Source organism: Polistes dominula, unplaced genomic scaffold (assembly GCF_049000335.1).
Source record: "Polistes dominula isolate Pdom_NZ unplaced genomic scaffold, Pdom_raw_medaka contig_77, whole genome shotgun sequence".
NCBI classification, from domain to species: domain Eukaryota; kingdom Metazoa; phylum Arthropoda; class Insecta; order Hymenoptera; family Vespidae; genus Polistes; species Polistes dominula.
In genome coordinates, this window is record NW_028301152.1 from 5,750,386 (window position 1) to 5,765,086 (window position 14,701).

General features: G+C 31.3%; 2 protein-coding genes across 2 annotated transcripts; both read left to right on the top strand.

The window, feature by feature from the left end:
- The first annotated feature begins 8,794 nt into the window (after window positions 1–8,794).
- LOC107064233 (uncharacterized) lies at window positions 8,795–10,901 on the top strand. Its single transcript, XM_015316658.2, has 3 exons — window positions 8,795–9,147; window positions 9,401–9,538; window positions 9,774–10,901. The coding sequence occupies exons 1-3, from the start codon at window positions 8,925–8,927 to the stop codon at window positions 9,980–9,982; spliced, it is 570 nt and encodes a 189-aa protein (XP_015172144.1). The 5' UTR covers window positions 8,795–8,924; the 3' UTR covers window positions 9,983–10,901.
- A 590-nt stretch (window positions 10,902–11,491) lies between these two features.
- LOC107064245 (uncharacterized) lies at window positions 11,492–12,569 on the top strand. Its single transcript, XM_015316669.2, has 3 exons — window positions 11,492–11,817; window positions 11,922–12,025; window positions 12,120–12,569. Exons 1-3 carry the CDS (start codon window positions 11,619–11,621, stop codon window positions 12,330–12,332), a joined length of 516 nt encoding a protein of 171 aa, XP_015172155.1. The 5' UTR covers window positions 11,492–11,618; the 3' UTR covers window positions 12,333–12,569.
- Window positions 12,570–14,701: the final 2,132 nt, after the last annotated feature.

Genomic DNA, 14,701 nt, shown 5'->3' on the forward strand with positions numbered 1-14,701 from the left:
ACATGCTTATTATTTCTTCATCGTTTATCGATCGATCTTTTGTTTTCTTATCGTCATCGTTGTCCTTTAAAAATTGATAATCTATATCTTGAAAATTATCCTTTAAACTTCTGTCCCTTTTATCTTTGTCCTTTTTATTCTTATCCGAATCTGGTCTCTGATCCAAAACCTCTTCCATGATATCACTGATGATTGTGAGAATACTCGGCAAATTCTTATTATCTTTTATCTTTGTACCTCTACCTTCACGAAAACCTGTAAAACTTATACTGACTTCACCGTTACCATAGCCTTTGACCTTTAGAAAACCCCAATTGGTTTGGAACTTCTCTTCAGCTAATCTTTTATAGGAATCTAATAAGAAATTCTCGATCGATTCCTTTCTGGATAATAATTCTTTCTCAAATTCCGACGTAGACATTCCAAAGAATTGTTCAACCTCTGTCTCTACTGATCTTCCAAAAGGACTAAAATTTGACAATGACGGTAAATTATTATATATAACTGGCCACACGAATATACCCATACATCTGATAAAACTCAAACTGCGAATACATTGGACGACTCTCGTCATGAAACTCCGATTCGTTGTAATTGCGTTCAAATCTTCTATTTTCTTTAAAATCTCGTATTGATCCGCTGTCAAGGAATCTCTTATGGTAGAATTTAAAGTGTCTACAAAATATTTTTTGTCATCACTTGAATATCCATCCACCGTTAAATTATTTAATTTCGAAACCTGAATTAGTAATTGCAAAAATTTCGATTCGTCTATATTTGGAAAAGTTGATTCAGACTTCTCCGAAGATTCCTTTTCATTTTCTATCGTTTCTGGATAAGATCTGAAAAGATCTACTACGCTCCTTCGTTTTCTTACTTTCTTATTCGACAACTCAGATTCCAGTTGTTCCTTATCAGACAAATTGATTTTTTCCGTAGATATATCTATGAGAGTTCCAGACGGTTGACCGGGATATCCAAGGATTATGCCTTGATCATCTGCAAATAAAAAAAAGTCAAAGATCGATAGTTTGAATAGGTATGAAAAATTATTATTTATTTAATGAGTAAAATAGATTCACCTACTGACGCTGTGGATGATAGTAGTAATGGCTGATTTGCCTTTTTTGAATCAGGCGTTTTAATCGACGCTTGTTGTACAGTAGATAATATTTCTTTCGGATATTCCATCGTCTTAACAGCTACTGGTAGATTTCCAAATTGTGGTAGATTAAACAATGGATCCATTGTTTCTGGTATTTGAGGAAGTACCTGTGAAATACCACCCGGAAAAGAAGGGATACTAGGTGGAAGTGGTAAGTTAGGTATTTCAGCCAATGGTAAGTTACCGGGTAGTTGAGGAACTCCTGATATGCCTGGTAGTTGACTGATATCAGAAAGCTGAGAAAAATAGTCGCCAAATTGAGGAAAACTTGGTAAAGATGGGAGGTGGACTTTCAAAATAGGCCAACTAACGTGTTGACTGCAGTCAACAAAATTATTAGTACGCATACATTCTAACAATTTTTTAACGTATGTTGGTCTTACAGGATCTGGTAAACCTTGTTCGACTAGTCTGATAATATCGACTTGTTGTTTTGAAAACATAGTTTGTATTATGGGATTATCGATGTCCAAATAAGAATGTTCAAGTCGTGGTTTCGAGTTTTTAATAAGTATTTCTTCTAAAATCTTTTCTATTATATTCTGAAATTCGTTTTCTTTATATTCTATTGGAGTTTTCTTGTTAACAAGGTCTGATCTATCCGCTTCGGATTTGAAATCCGAAGTACCCAAATTTAATGGAAACTGTAACTTTGTTCTAGGTATATTTTGTGAAATCCCAAATTCAGGGAAACTTGGCAATCTGGGGAAAAACTGATGAACTGTTGGCCAAGTGATATCTTTAGTGCACTCTAAGAAAGTATTTTTTTGAATACACATGGTTATTCTCTTAGTGAAAGCAATACGTTCGGATTCAGGTAAAAGGCACTCTGCTGTTTGAATAATTATAGATTGTCTATCCGTAAAATATTGAGATAAGTCTTCCTTTTTCATCGAAGAATCGATGCGTGGTAAATTAGGCGTAGAGATTCTTACTGCTTCCAAAATATTCAAGATTATAGCTTCAGGATGTTCGGTGAAAATCGGAACAAATCTTGTGTCTGTTATTGTTACTGTTGCATCTCCATGTTGTCCGGTTTTAACATTTGTTTCCGAAAGATGAGAAGCTTCTGCACTCGAACTATCTTCCGTTAGATTGTGCGACGGAAGAGGAGCAATAGGATTTCCACTACTTGGTGCGTTTGAAAATATACCAAAATTTGGAAAACTCGGAACTCCTGGGAAATAATCAATCAACGTAGGCCACAGAATGTCCTTCGAACAAAGTATAAAATTGTGTTCGTTAATGCATTTCAGCATGCTATCTACGAATTCAGCTCTGGCTGATTCTGGAATCAAATTCTCCGTAATTTGAATAATTAATTGTTGTTGAGAGTTTAATGTATCGTAAAAAAGTTGAGTTTTGGTAGTTTCTTTTGATGATGCATTAACCATATTCACAGATGATTCTTGAATCTTTTTTAAGATGTTGAGTATGACGGACTCAGGATGCTCCGTATATATTGGAACAAATCTTGTACCAGTTATACTAATTACAGGAACATTACTTTCTTGAGAAATTGTTTTGGAAATAATCTCATTTTGACCAGACGTTCTAGACATGATATTTTCTGTGGACTTTCCTAGAGCATCATAATTAATCGGTTGTTGAATATTTTCCGTCGAGTTTTGCAAAATTTCTTTGTTCTTCATCAAACTATCCGAAAATTCGTTTGATGAATTTTGTATTTCTATTTGCGAAAATTCTGGCAAATTTGGTGCGTAAAATGCGATCGATGGCCAGATGATACGTTCTGTACAATTCATAAAATCGTTTCTATCTTGAAGGCATGTAAGAACTTGTGCTAGGAAGGTTGCACGAGCGGACGGTGGAAGAATACTTTCGGATAATTTTAATATTTTAAATTGTTTATCCGTTAAAGTCGTCAGGATTATAACGTTTCCAGAAACGGTTTGAGAAGGAATCTTATTCGTGCTTCTTAAGGAATTTCGAACGTGTTCCAATGTTTCGATGATTTTTGATTCCAAATTCAAATTAGGATTATCAGCTTTTTTATATAATGTGTTAGAACTAGGCAATTCGGTAGGTATCTGTGGAATCTGTTGTACAGGTACCACCTGTGAAATTTGTTGTGGTACAGTTATATTCGCAAAACTTGGTAGAAATCCAAAAAGGTCCGTAAAATATGGAGGAAAACTTGGCAAACTTGAGAAAAAATTGGAAAAGTCTGGGAAGAACGAAGAAAAATCTGGAAGCTGTGAAGTAAACTGTTTAACGGTAGGCCAAGTCGAATATTTCATACAGGTTAAATAATTATACTCTTGTATACACCGAACAGTTTTTTGAACAAATTCTGGTCGATGAGAGATTGGGATAAATTCTTCAGCCATTTGTATGGTTATTAATTGATCTTGAGGAATTACGGTGGCATAAAAATTGGTTGGTTCCTCAAAGGGAATCGATGTTGATTCTACTCTTGGATGATATTCTTTTAGAGTATTTTGCAAAACGTGTATAATCACTGTTTCTGGTGTAGGCTTTCTCATTCTGGTGGCATCGGAATCAACGACTTCGGGAAGTTCTCCGACCTCGTCAGAAAAGCTAGGATACGGAACGATCGGATATTCGGGTACTATAGTAATGCTTGGATACCAAGTTTGATAATCTGGAAAGAGTGGTAGACTTGGGATGTATCGTCTCATCATGGGCCAAGCGAAGTATCTTAAACAGCTGAGATATTCAAATCTTCGTACACAGGAAAACATTTTATCAGTATATTCACGACGTAAATCAAAAGGTAAGAGTTTCTCGCCTAATTGAAGAATCTCTAGTTGTCCTGGTGTCAATAATTTTTGGAATGTTTCATTCTTCGAGTCGATTAAGTGTGGTAGCTTGTCTACGTCACTGTGTGATTCTAAAGCCTGTTTTAATATGGAAAGTATGACTGATTCAGGTGTTAAATATCTTTTTTGATAGACATTGGAAGACGACCTATCGACTTTTTCTCGATTACCTTGAAAGAGGTCAAGTAAATTTATTTCTATAGGAAAATTAGATGCAAAACCTTCATTGTTCAATAATGGAACGTTATCAACTAGGATCGGTAATACAAAGATCCTCAAGCAATTTAACACACTGAATCCCGTAATGCACTGGAACATGTTATTAACGAAAGATTGTCTTTGTTCTACTTCGATCAATTGTTCTGCACACTTGATTATATTTTTCTGAGTTTCAGTCAAATTTGTTTCGTTCAAAAGATTGGAATAAGATTGGTTCAAATTTGTCAATTTTTTTCTGGATACAAAATTTCTCAACGTTTCCAACAATTCATTTTCATTAAATCTCGACATTTCTGGAAGTACATCGATCTCATTTTCTTTTAAATATTTAAGGAAGGTACGATTTTTTATTTGTTCTTGAAGTAATATTGCTTGGTCTTTTAATATTTGAAGACGATAATCTATTATATACTGAGAATCTGTATTTGGTAAATTCGGAAAATTACTGCGTTGATTTCTAACGTCGTCAACGTTATCCCCGGTTACTATCACATCATCGATTCCAAGTAATTTTACTGGTTGAAGAACTTTAACTTCATCAACATTTTGCTTATTGTTTACATTATCGCTTACCAATCCTAATGCATCGTCACGAATAGATATCAACTTTTTAATTTGGCTATCAACGATCGATATCTCATCGCTATCAGGTGTTTCGGAACCTTCCTCAGCACTCAAATACACTGTTGAGCTTTTGTGCTTGAACTTACCTCGAGCTTCTTCTAAGTACCTCTGGTCTCTTTTCGATTCAATTGATTCACTGATTATTTCTGGACTTTGTTCTTTCTCTCGATCAATTTTTGAAACGTTTTCCTCATTGGCTACCAAACTTCGAAGATTATTACGTATATCTTCCTTTATCGTTAAAATATTATCAGTATCTACTTTAGGAACCTCATCTTTTGGACTAATTAGTTCAACCCTACTGTCTATAGTAATATCATCGTTTATCTTCACATCATCAACTTTAGAAACCTCAACTTTTTGATTAATTAATTCAACCGGAGTGTCTAAAATAAAATCATCGTTGTTCTTAACATCATCAACTTTGATAGCCTTTTTCTGCGAACGTTCACCTTTGACTAATCCGTTATTCTGATCTGCATTGACCTTTGAAGATTGATCATTACTTGGTAGTTCGATCTCGTCCACGGATTCTACTTCAGCGTCAAATCTACGAATACCTTCGTTCTTTGTGACATCACCTTCGGTATTACCGATAATAAAACTCGAATCTGTTTCTTGGACTGCATTTTTAATGGGCAACGTAAGATCGTTTCGTCGTCTTTTTTTAGCAATAGAAGTCTCATCCTTTTCTAGATTCTTTTCCATTTTCTTGACCTCATCCTCGATTAATTTCTTTTCATCATTTTCGCGACGATCGATCGATCCTAAAAGCTTTTCTTGACTCGTTTTATTAAGTCTTACCTGATCGATCTCCTGAGCTGACGATTCCAAAGTTTTCTTCTCGAGGTTGTCAATATCATCATGGGATACACTTCGCGAAGTAACACCATGTAGGAGGAAAAATATTAGGATGAAGAAAATAAAATAATAGCTTTGAGCAACACTATAAAAGATGCTCGTACTTGGCCGTAGGCGTTGAGAGTTGAGTGCTCTCATGGTCGCGGTCGAGAGGCGAATGTCTCGGCTACTTCTTGGAGCCGGTCTATGGTCAGCCATGCCACACGTATGGTGATACACATACCATCGTCTTCCAATGCGGAACACGAAGGTATACGAGCGTGTACGCATGCATCTAGCCCTACCAACAGCAACCTGGCATTTCCATTTTTGCGATTCTTCTCTATGTGCATCCTTGGAGACTTCGAGGAGAAGCAAGTTCATGGTTTAACGGCCCCCTGCATCTAAAGTATACTATCGATGATACAACGAGGAATCTTTTATACTTACGGAGTTAAAACTTTTACTATACGTTTATATTCATCCTATTATTTATATTTTTAGTTATATAATTAATATTTATTTTCATCATTTTTTCTTAACGTTTATTTATAGTCATTTTTTCATATTTCTTATTATAATTATCAATATTATATATAAAGAATATTATTTATAATAAGCGAATATTTATTAGTGTTAAAAATAGACATCGTAGGGAATGTAGGGTAGACCGTAATCAAATACGTTCGGCAGTATTATTAAAAAGATAGATAGCAATTAAATAGACATTATCCTAGAAAATAATATACTACGGAGCAGAACGTCATCTTGTTTCTATCTAATATTCATCTTTCCTAGATTTCCTTGCATAAATGTAGAAATGATTTCGTCTTGTTTTAAAAGAATATTTCTACATTCATATAAACACTAAATTTGTACTATCCTTGACTATATTTTTCAATCATTTGCATTCCGTTTATACGCGAAAAGCTCGTATTCATCGTAAGGATGTAAAAACCGGTCGATAGTTAAATAAAATAAAATTAAAAAAGAAAAACAAAGAAAAAAGGGAGAATAAGATGAGAAAGGAAGAAATTGCATCGGCCGATAGTTCTCTTCGAATAAAGTCCAAGCCAGGTTTCAGGTTCATGTTTAAAACAGCTTCTTCGTTCTCAGTACAAGGGGTTGAATTTTTAGTCCTTGAAGAAATCGAGACTTGAAGTACCCGTCGGTGAAGGTACCAGCGATGGAGGAAAGAGGAGAACGCAATGCATTTTTGCACTAGTCCTTATTTTCTAAGATGGCTGCTCTCCCTTTTACTTCTTCTTTCTTACCTCCCCCTTCCTCATCTCTCTTTCCGTACTGGATTCTTAACGTAAAGATGCTACAGTAAACCTGTATTGCCTTTCTTTCTTTATCTGCTTACTGTCCATACGTTTTAAGGTACATTCACAATGTTTTATACTACGTGTACATCATTCTCTAATAGTTATAGAAAGATTTTGAAAAAGATTTCGAAAAGAGTTTTTAAAAGTATTCTCCAAACACAATTTAAAAAAATGTATAAATAATGCCAAATTTGTTTAGATCTAATATTTAATATTAGAAGATTGTATTTTGTTGGTGTTTATCATGAATTCACCCATAAAATAAATCATTTTATATCATGCAATCTATAAGATTTATATGTATTAGATTTAAATCCATTATTTATATATGGAATGTGAGTTGACATCCTTTCTAAATCTTGATTTTTATTATTTATTGATTACTGCATCGCAACATTCTTATTTATAATTGTTAATGCATAGAAAATTATTCTAGTTAACAAACAAATAACACTTGTATTAATTCAATATATGATCAATATATATGTATGTTAAAATTATGTTTAAATAATGCGATTGTATAGATAAATAAAATTCAAGAAGAAGAAAGTCACAAATAAATAGCATATCATGTTTCTTCTTTTATATTAAATATAATGATATCAATAATGACTTTTATAATATATACTTATATGTAATTCGAATATGATCATTTTAACGATTCGTTACGAACTATCGTCATGGAATAAAGACTTGTCTTCATGGTTAAACAATCGCGCTCAAGGTGACGGTCGTACACGAATGATCGTCGGACAGTGACCGTGACAGTGACGTAGAAAGTGGGACAAAGTTCCCTGCAACTTATGTACGTACATCATTCGAAATATTTCCAAAAAAATGTACCTACTTTTTCTTCTAAGATAACTGTACTGAAAGAAAAATAAATAAAAAATAAGAACGTAAAATAAAATAAGGAATTCATAAGTCGTTAAATTTGTAAATGGGATCTTTGAGTTTGCTTAAAGAAACCTTTTGGAAAAAATTTTTTTCAAGAAACTTAAGCGAAAATAAATTATATTTATCGTAGGAGAAAAAAAGAAATATACAATTTTTCTCTTTATTATTCATAAAGGTGGTGGTGTTTTAATATAAGAATAAAAATTAATTATAAACGAAAAATATCATAAATAATTAAATATATAATAAACCGGCACATTGAACGTTTAATTTTGATTTTATTTCTTATAAATATATTTTCAACGATCCACCATTTAAAAGATTATAACGTTTAGTAACGATCGTTTTATAAGGTATTAAAGAAGCATCGGCGTCGATATTCTTTGGTCAGATACTTGAACAGTTGTTATACAAAAACGAAAATAAAAATGAAATGAATCGATCGTTTCTTACTAATAACTTTTTCTCTTAAGTATTTATTTCTATATATATACATCTATCAACCAGTATTCCTTTCAATTACATACAGAAGTTATAAAAGTTACATTACTTTCGTAAAAATATTCGACGAGCTTCTTAAAATTGCTTAATCATTAAAATTCCTCTAACGCTAAACAGTTAGTTGTTACTTTCAACTTTACAGTAACAACTAAACAGTTATTTCTTATGTATATACATATAATATCTTCAATTATTGAGGGGACTTTCTTTTAACTTGTCTAAAGAATAATGTCGAATTATGATATCCCAGAAATCACTTTCCACGTGTACCAAAAGAACGAAACGAGGAAAGTGTCTCGAGTATGGGGACGAAATATGGTGCTCAAAGCGCACGCGCGTTACACCAAGCGCTTACCATTTTCAGTTCGAACGACTTCGCCTTCGTTCGTCCGAATCATAAGGCTCCTCGTGCGAGACCGATTAACACGTTATTCTTGTTTAATTTTGAATCCCAATAAAAAGTCAAAACAATAATTAAAATCAGTAGTGTTCAGAACGAGTTTATGATTAGGGAAGATATCACGTGATATAGCAAGTGATCTAAACATGAAGCGGATTGGTTGGATGGTGATGTGCCTTTTTCTACTGGCGTCATTTTCAAATCAAGTGATATCCGAAGAACAAACGGATGTTTTTTATGGGCTCAACAAAATCGAGGAACGACGAAATAACAAGTTAACGACAGTTTCGAATAATTCTTCTGTAGATCGGGATATAGAAAATGTTAAACACTTTTTCGATGAAATATTCGATGTAAACCTAATCGAAGGTAAGTTTACGTATACAATTCTCATTTGTAGAAACTTACATAGTATTTTTAATATTAATATGTAATGTATATTTTCCTGTAAATGAGTACAATTTAATTTGATGTATATATAAAGAAAATGACAGATGTCAACATATAACTAAGTCACTGTTATTTCACATTCGTGATTCATAAAGATCTTTATGTTCTCATGTATCTAAGTGACATCCTTTTGTAAAGAAGATCTTATTAAAACGGTACATAAATTTCGCAGGAAAAGGGGTCGAAACAGGCCGTACTTTCGGCATCAAGAGATTACAATTTATGTTGATGCCGATGATGTACAAAATGGGAGTGATGATGACGCTTCTGACGGTGCTCACTGTGATTTCTTTGAAAGGTCTTTTGATCGGTAAGTTGACGATAGAAGAAAATGTTATGGAAATGTAAAAGAATAACGGTATTTCATTTAAGTGTCATAGGGTGAATACATAATAAGGAGACATCGTTCGATACTTTTATGATTAATGATGTTACGTGACTAACGGTCAAATTTTGGCCTACTTAAAATCAATACAAAACTTTCTCCTTTACTTAAATTGATCATCGATATTAAAAACGAATTTAATGATTTATTTATTTTTTAGGGGTCATTCTATTGGTACTGAAATTGAGTACCTTCTTTGCTAAGTTTTATGCTGGTTGGAATGAACAACACGTACCGCATTCCTGGTCGCCTCAACCAATTCATGTACACGTTCACAATGATCTTCCTTACGCTCACAAACAAGCTTATCATGCTTGGCCAACCGCTAGCGGACCTGGAGACGAAGAAAATTACTATTACAAGGGATAAAATACAACTCATGATTCGATTCCTTTTTTTTTATTATTACTAATATCATATGAAAAGAAAAGGCGATAAGAAGTAGAACGGTATCGATGGTCTGTGATTCCTGTAGTGCCTTTCGTAATGCTTTAGAATTTGTGATTGATTTTTTGTTAATGTACACATTACCTAGTTTCTTACTCATCATAGAACTTGCTATACGTTTCGCCATATTCATTAATTTCATTCAGTGACATATTTATTGATGAGAGATTATACTTGTAATAATCTTCATTTATAGAAGATTATTTATAAAGTTAACTATAATTTATTCTTTAACTAAAGGTATTCTTAGGATACAGTTACCGTCGACCATATAGCTAAGTTTCCTAATTTATTATTTATTTTAGTAGAAATTAATACCAAAAGAGGCTATGAATGAATAGGAAAGCAATACTGACAAAAAGGAACCAAATAATAGAAACAATGTTCCTCGCTACTTTTGAAAAAAAGCATTAATAGGTCAATTACTTTTATTTTTTAATAGTTCTGTCGTATACTAATATTATATTTTTATTAACATCTTATACTGATGTTCTATGTATTAAAAAACAACGAAAACTTGACCAAACATCAAAACCAAAACTGTTAACTAGATATATGCAACAAACAAGTACCTCACATTATCGTAAGCAATTAATTAATTTTTATAACGAACGTATTATTACGTGATTATCTTATTAAATTAAATACTATCGTAGACAATATATGTAATATATTTATAATGTTTTATAAAATAATAATCTTATATTTATTATCAGCATAAAATCGTAATCGTATTTTATACTAATTTTAAGAGAGTCGTTAAAAAAAAGTGTAACATATTTTTCAATTTCAAGGTCAAGCAATATTTTTCTTCTAAGAAAGAGCTGTTACGCATTCTCCATGAAACGATTACGTTCTCCGGTAAGGTAGACCTAGTTTCCAGGCTTCCGTCTAGTAACTACGAGGGGAGGACATAAGAAAAATATTAGTTCTTCGCTTGGCAGACCATGGAGCAGTCCAGTCAATGATCAAACAGAAGAACGAGTACTCCTGTGTTATTTGTATTGTTGTGATGTTCTTATAAATATGTGAAAATTACGATAAGCTCTCTTTTTTTTCAAAATTTGTGATAATTTCCTTTGATCGATTATTTTGCTATTAATTACTAAAGTACAATCAATTTCAAACATTAACATCGAATTGTTTTTAATAGTTAATCCTAATATATACTCTAGTGTTATTTCAAGTAGGTAGATATAAGTACCATTGATTAAAGTTTTGATTAGAATGTTATTAACTCAAAAATTATATACAGTGAGTCTATTATTATGTACAGTGAATTTAAATTATCCATCGTTTATATATTTATTTATTATAAATAGTATTATTATTTATTATTTATACAGCGTCGAATATTTTAAAGGCTTATAGTATTTGTCAAGAGGAGTAAAAAAATGTCTTATTAACGTGGGTCATAAAATCAACCAATTATCATCCTGTACATGTCAATAATAATTTTAAGTAATGTTAAATTATATTTATCAAATTAACAATAGAAACGATATTATACATGGAATTTATACTTTCAGTCTAACGTAGTGCAAGGTTTATCGGAGATATGAAAGAAGTGGAAAGCATTATATTTAGTACGATCTGCCTAATGACCGTAACGAACGCTTTAGCGAAGACTGAAATAAGGCCAAACAATAACTTAACTTCGACCGAGATGCAATGTTTGGATCTACATTCGGGTATTAAACTTTATGTCAAGGGTAAACATATGTGGATCAACGTAAGAATACTAGAATTATTTGGAGGTATTTTTTAAATATCAAAAGTATAAATATATTTCACAATCTATGTGTATTATATCAATTTTATGTACTTTTTTTTATGTTTTACATAAAAAATCTATTTGTAGAAAATGCTATACAAGGAAGAGATTATTATTCTGAGCAGACAAAAACAAAAAAATCGATAAAGAAAATCGGTTTTATGATGATGATGGCTCCATTCGCTATGCAGGTGAAATAATTTACTTTGTTTTAATTTAACAAATGTTCATTTTCTTAATGAATGTATGTTAATTGTAAAAGAAATTAATTTTTATTATTTTTAGTTGATTTCCTTGCCGGGTTCTATTGCATCTATCAAAATGTCTTTGTTAAGAAGCATTTTTGTTGCCAAATTAGCGATATTAATGATGATATACAACATGATTGTAAACATGAAGTCAGAAGTAATTGTAGTTCAACAGCCTCAACATCATGAACATTATTACAACCAATATCAACAGTATGAAGAAGATCATGACGGCTGGTTCGGTAGATGAAACATCGGGAAGTGAGATTTCTCGATGATTAGTACAAAGTCAAAGAGCATATTTGTTTTTCCCATTGAGTAGATAAATATTAGTGATACTAACAATATCGTATATCTATTACATTATGAGTTTTCCATTATTTATATATGTATACAAATATTTCTATCGAATCAACATTATAGATGTAGGTCAAATCATTTAATCGTAATCAATACCTATTTTCTTATTTGCACCGGTAAATTTGAAAATGAACTAACAGTAAGTAGAAAAAATTGAAAAAAATTGATTTTATGATTTATTGTATACTTCAATTATTTCATATATTTTTATGTTTTTTATTGTATAATATAAATTTTATATTTTATATTTTATATTTTATATTATTTATATTTAAAGAATTTAAATATAAGATTAATCATAAAATCAATTATTTCATTATTTTTTAAATTTATTTCACTGTCATAATTGCCAGTACATTTATTAAACACATTTTAATTATCTACGTATGACAAGAGCCGTAAGGCAGGCTGCACAAATATAAAAATATTTGACTAAAAATTAATAATATATACTTATTTGTATGTATGTAAATTAATTTATGTCACATTTTATGTAATTTTTAAACACAAAAAAAATATGAGATAATAACGTATACGTCTATATACTATACGTTTCAACGATTTCCCTTTCCAAAACGTTTTCAAAAAATTTAATCACAAAATACTGGTAAGTTCTTAATCATGGCTGAATAACCATAGGTATATTTGATAGTAAGACGCCGGTTGACCTACTTAAGCCCGCAAGTAACGGCATTTTGGTCCAAATTCTGTATAAATGAGAGAAGGGATTTAACGTATACTAGTATTTCGATTTCTCTCTCGTTTATTTCGGCATCGAAATCGAAATTGAAGTCTTCGATATACCCCTTTCATTTCATGTGTTTTATACGATTTCAACAATAAAATAAAATTTATGTCAAAGTTTTTTGTACGTCGTTTTTACATGAAACAAGAAAAAGAGTATTTTAAATATCCGAAAGAAATTTGAAATTCCTTTTTTTCGGAATACTGTACAAAGTAGTTTTCGCGAATATCAAATTTAGTCTTGAAAGTCTCGATATTCGTAAAACGTACTTACATGTGCCAAAAACCCACCTTCCCCATTGGTGCTCTTAGTATGCCACTATCATCGGTACTGTATCGACGGTTGGCCATACAAATTGCATCGACATACCGTTTTCTAAACTACCTACTGCACGCGTAAAGCATATGTACTTATACACTTATATATGTGTATAATATCATATTATGTTTTTACTTATATATTATATATTACTTATATATATTATGTTTTATTAATCAATATTAATACATATATATATATATATATATATATATATATATATATATATATATATATATATATATGTATTATATGTTGAAATGATTTATACTTTTATTTAGGATTCATAATTTATGTTTTACAAATTTCATTTCTTCGAATACCCACACGTATGTATTGACGTCTATGTAAGTATACGAGAAATGATTGAAATTATTCTATTTACTTTCGACTCGTCGCTTTTTTAATCACGCATCTACTTTTGAAAGTGTCTACTTTCTTGAACGACGATTAAAGACGAATTGAATGTATAAATAATAATTGAATATTCAGATATATGTACGTGTTCACATACATAGCTACGAGGTAAACATTTCAACGCTCGCGTTCATAAAAAAAAGTAAAAAAATCGCGAAAGGACAACTTCAACGTGATATCACTTACTATGGTAAACAAACTCGATAAGAATCTCAATTATATTGATATGTATAGTATATGTATACATATACACAATACTCATCATAATCTGTTTGAAGAAAGAAAGGCTTAAACGTTAAACAAAGAATTCAACGGTACTTCAGTGTGAGTACTGATTTCTAATCTCATTGTTAGTTGATAGCAAATTATGCCTAAATTCTATGACAAATGTTTCAAATATTTTTCATCTTATTTCAAGCCAAAGACATTTATTGAATAATATCGAGAATTTAACAAACAAAACAGGAACATAACATAATTCGTATATGATATCTAATTGATTTTTCAAATAAAGAAAATCGTGCCAAAAATTTTAGAAACATACGTGTTTTTCTAAAATAGTCATCGGATAACTTTCAAAGTCCCAGACAATAACTAAAAAGGTTCGTGGTATAAAAACAACTTTCTCCTTATTTATACGTAACAATTAATATTCATAAGTAAGTACGAATGAAATCATAAGTTCATACCTTGCAATATTTAATTATTTCATTCATGATTCATTAATTCCCTATGTATATAATCCTATTGTTACTGTCTTCTTCTTATCTATGAGGGAG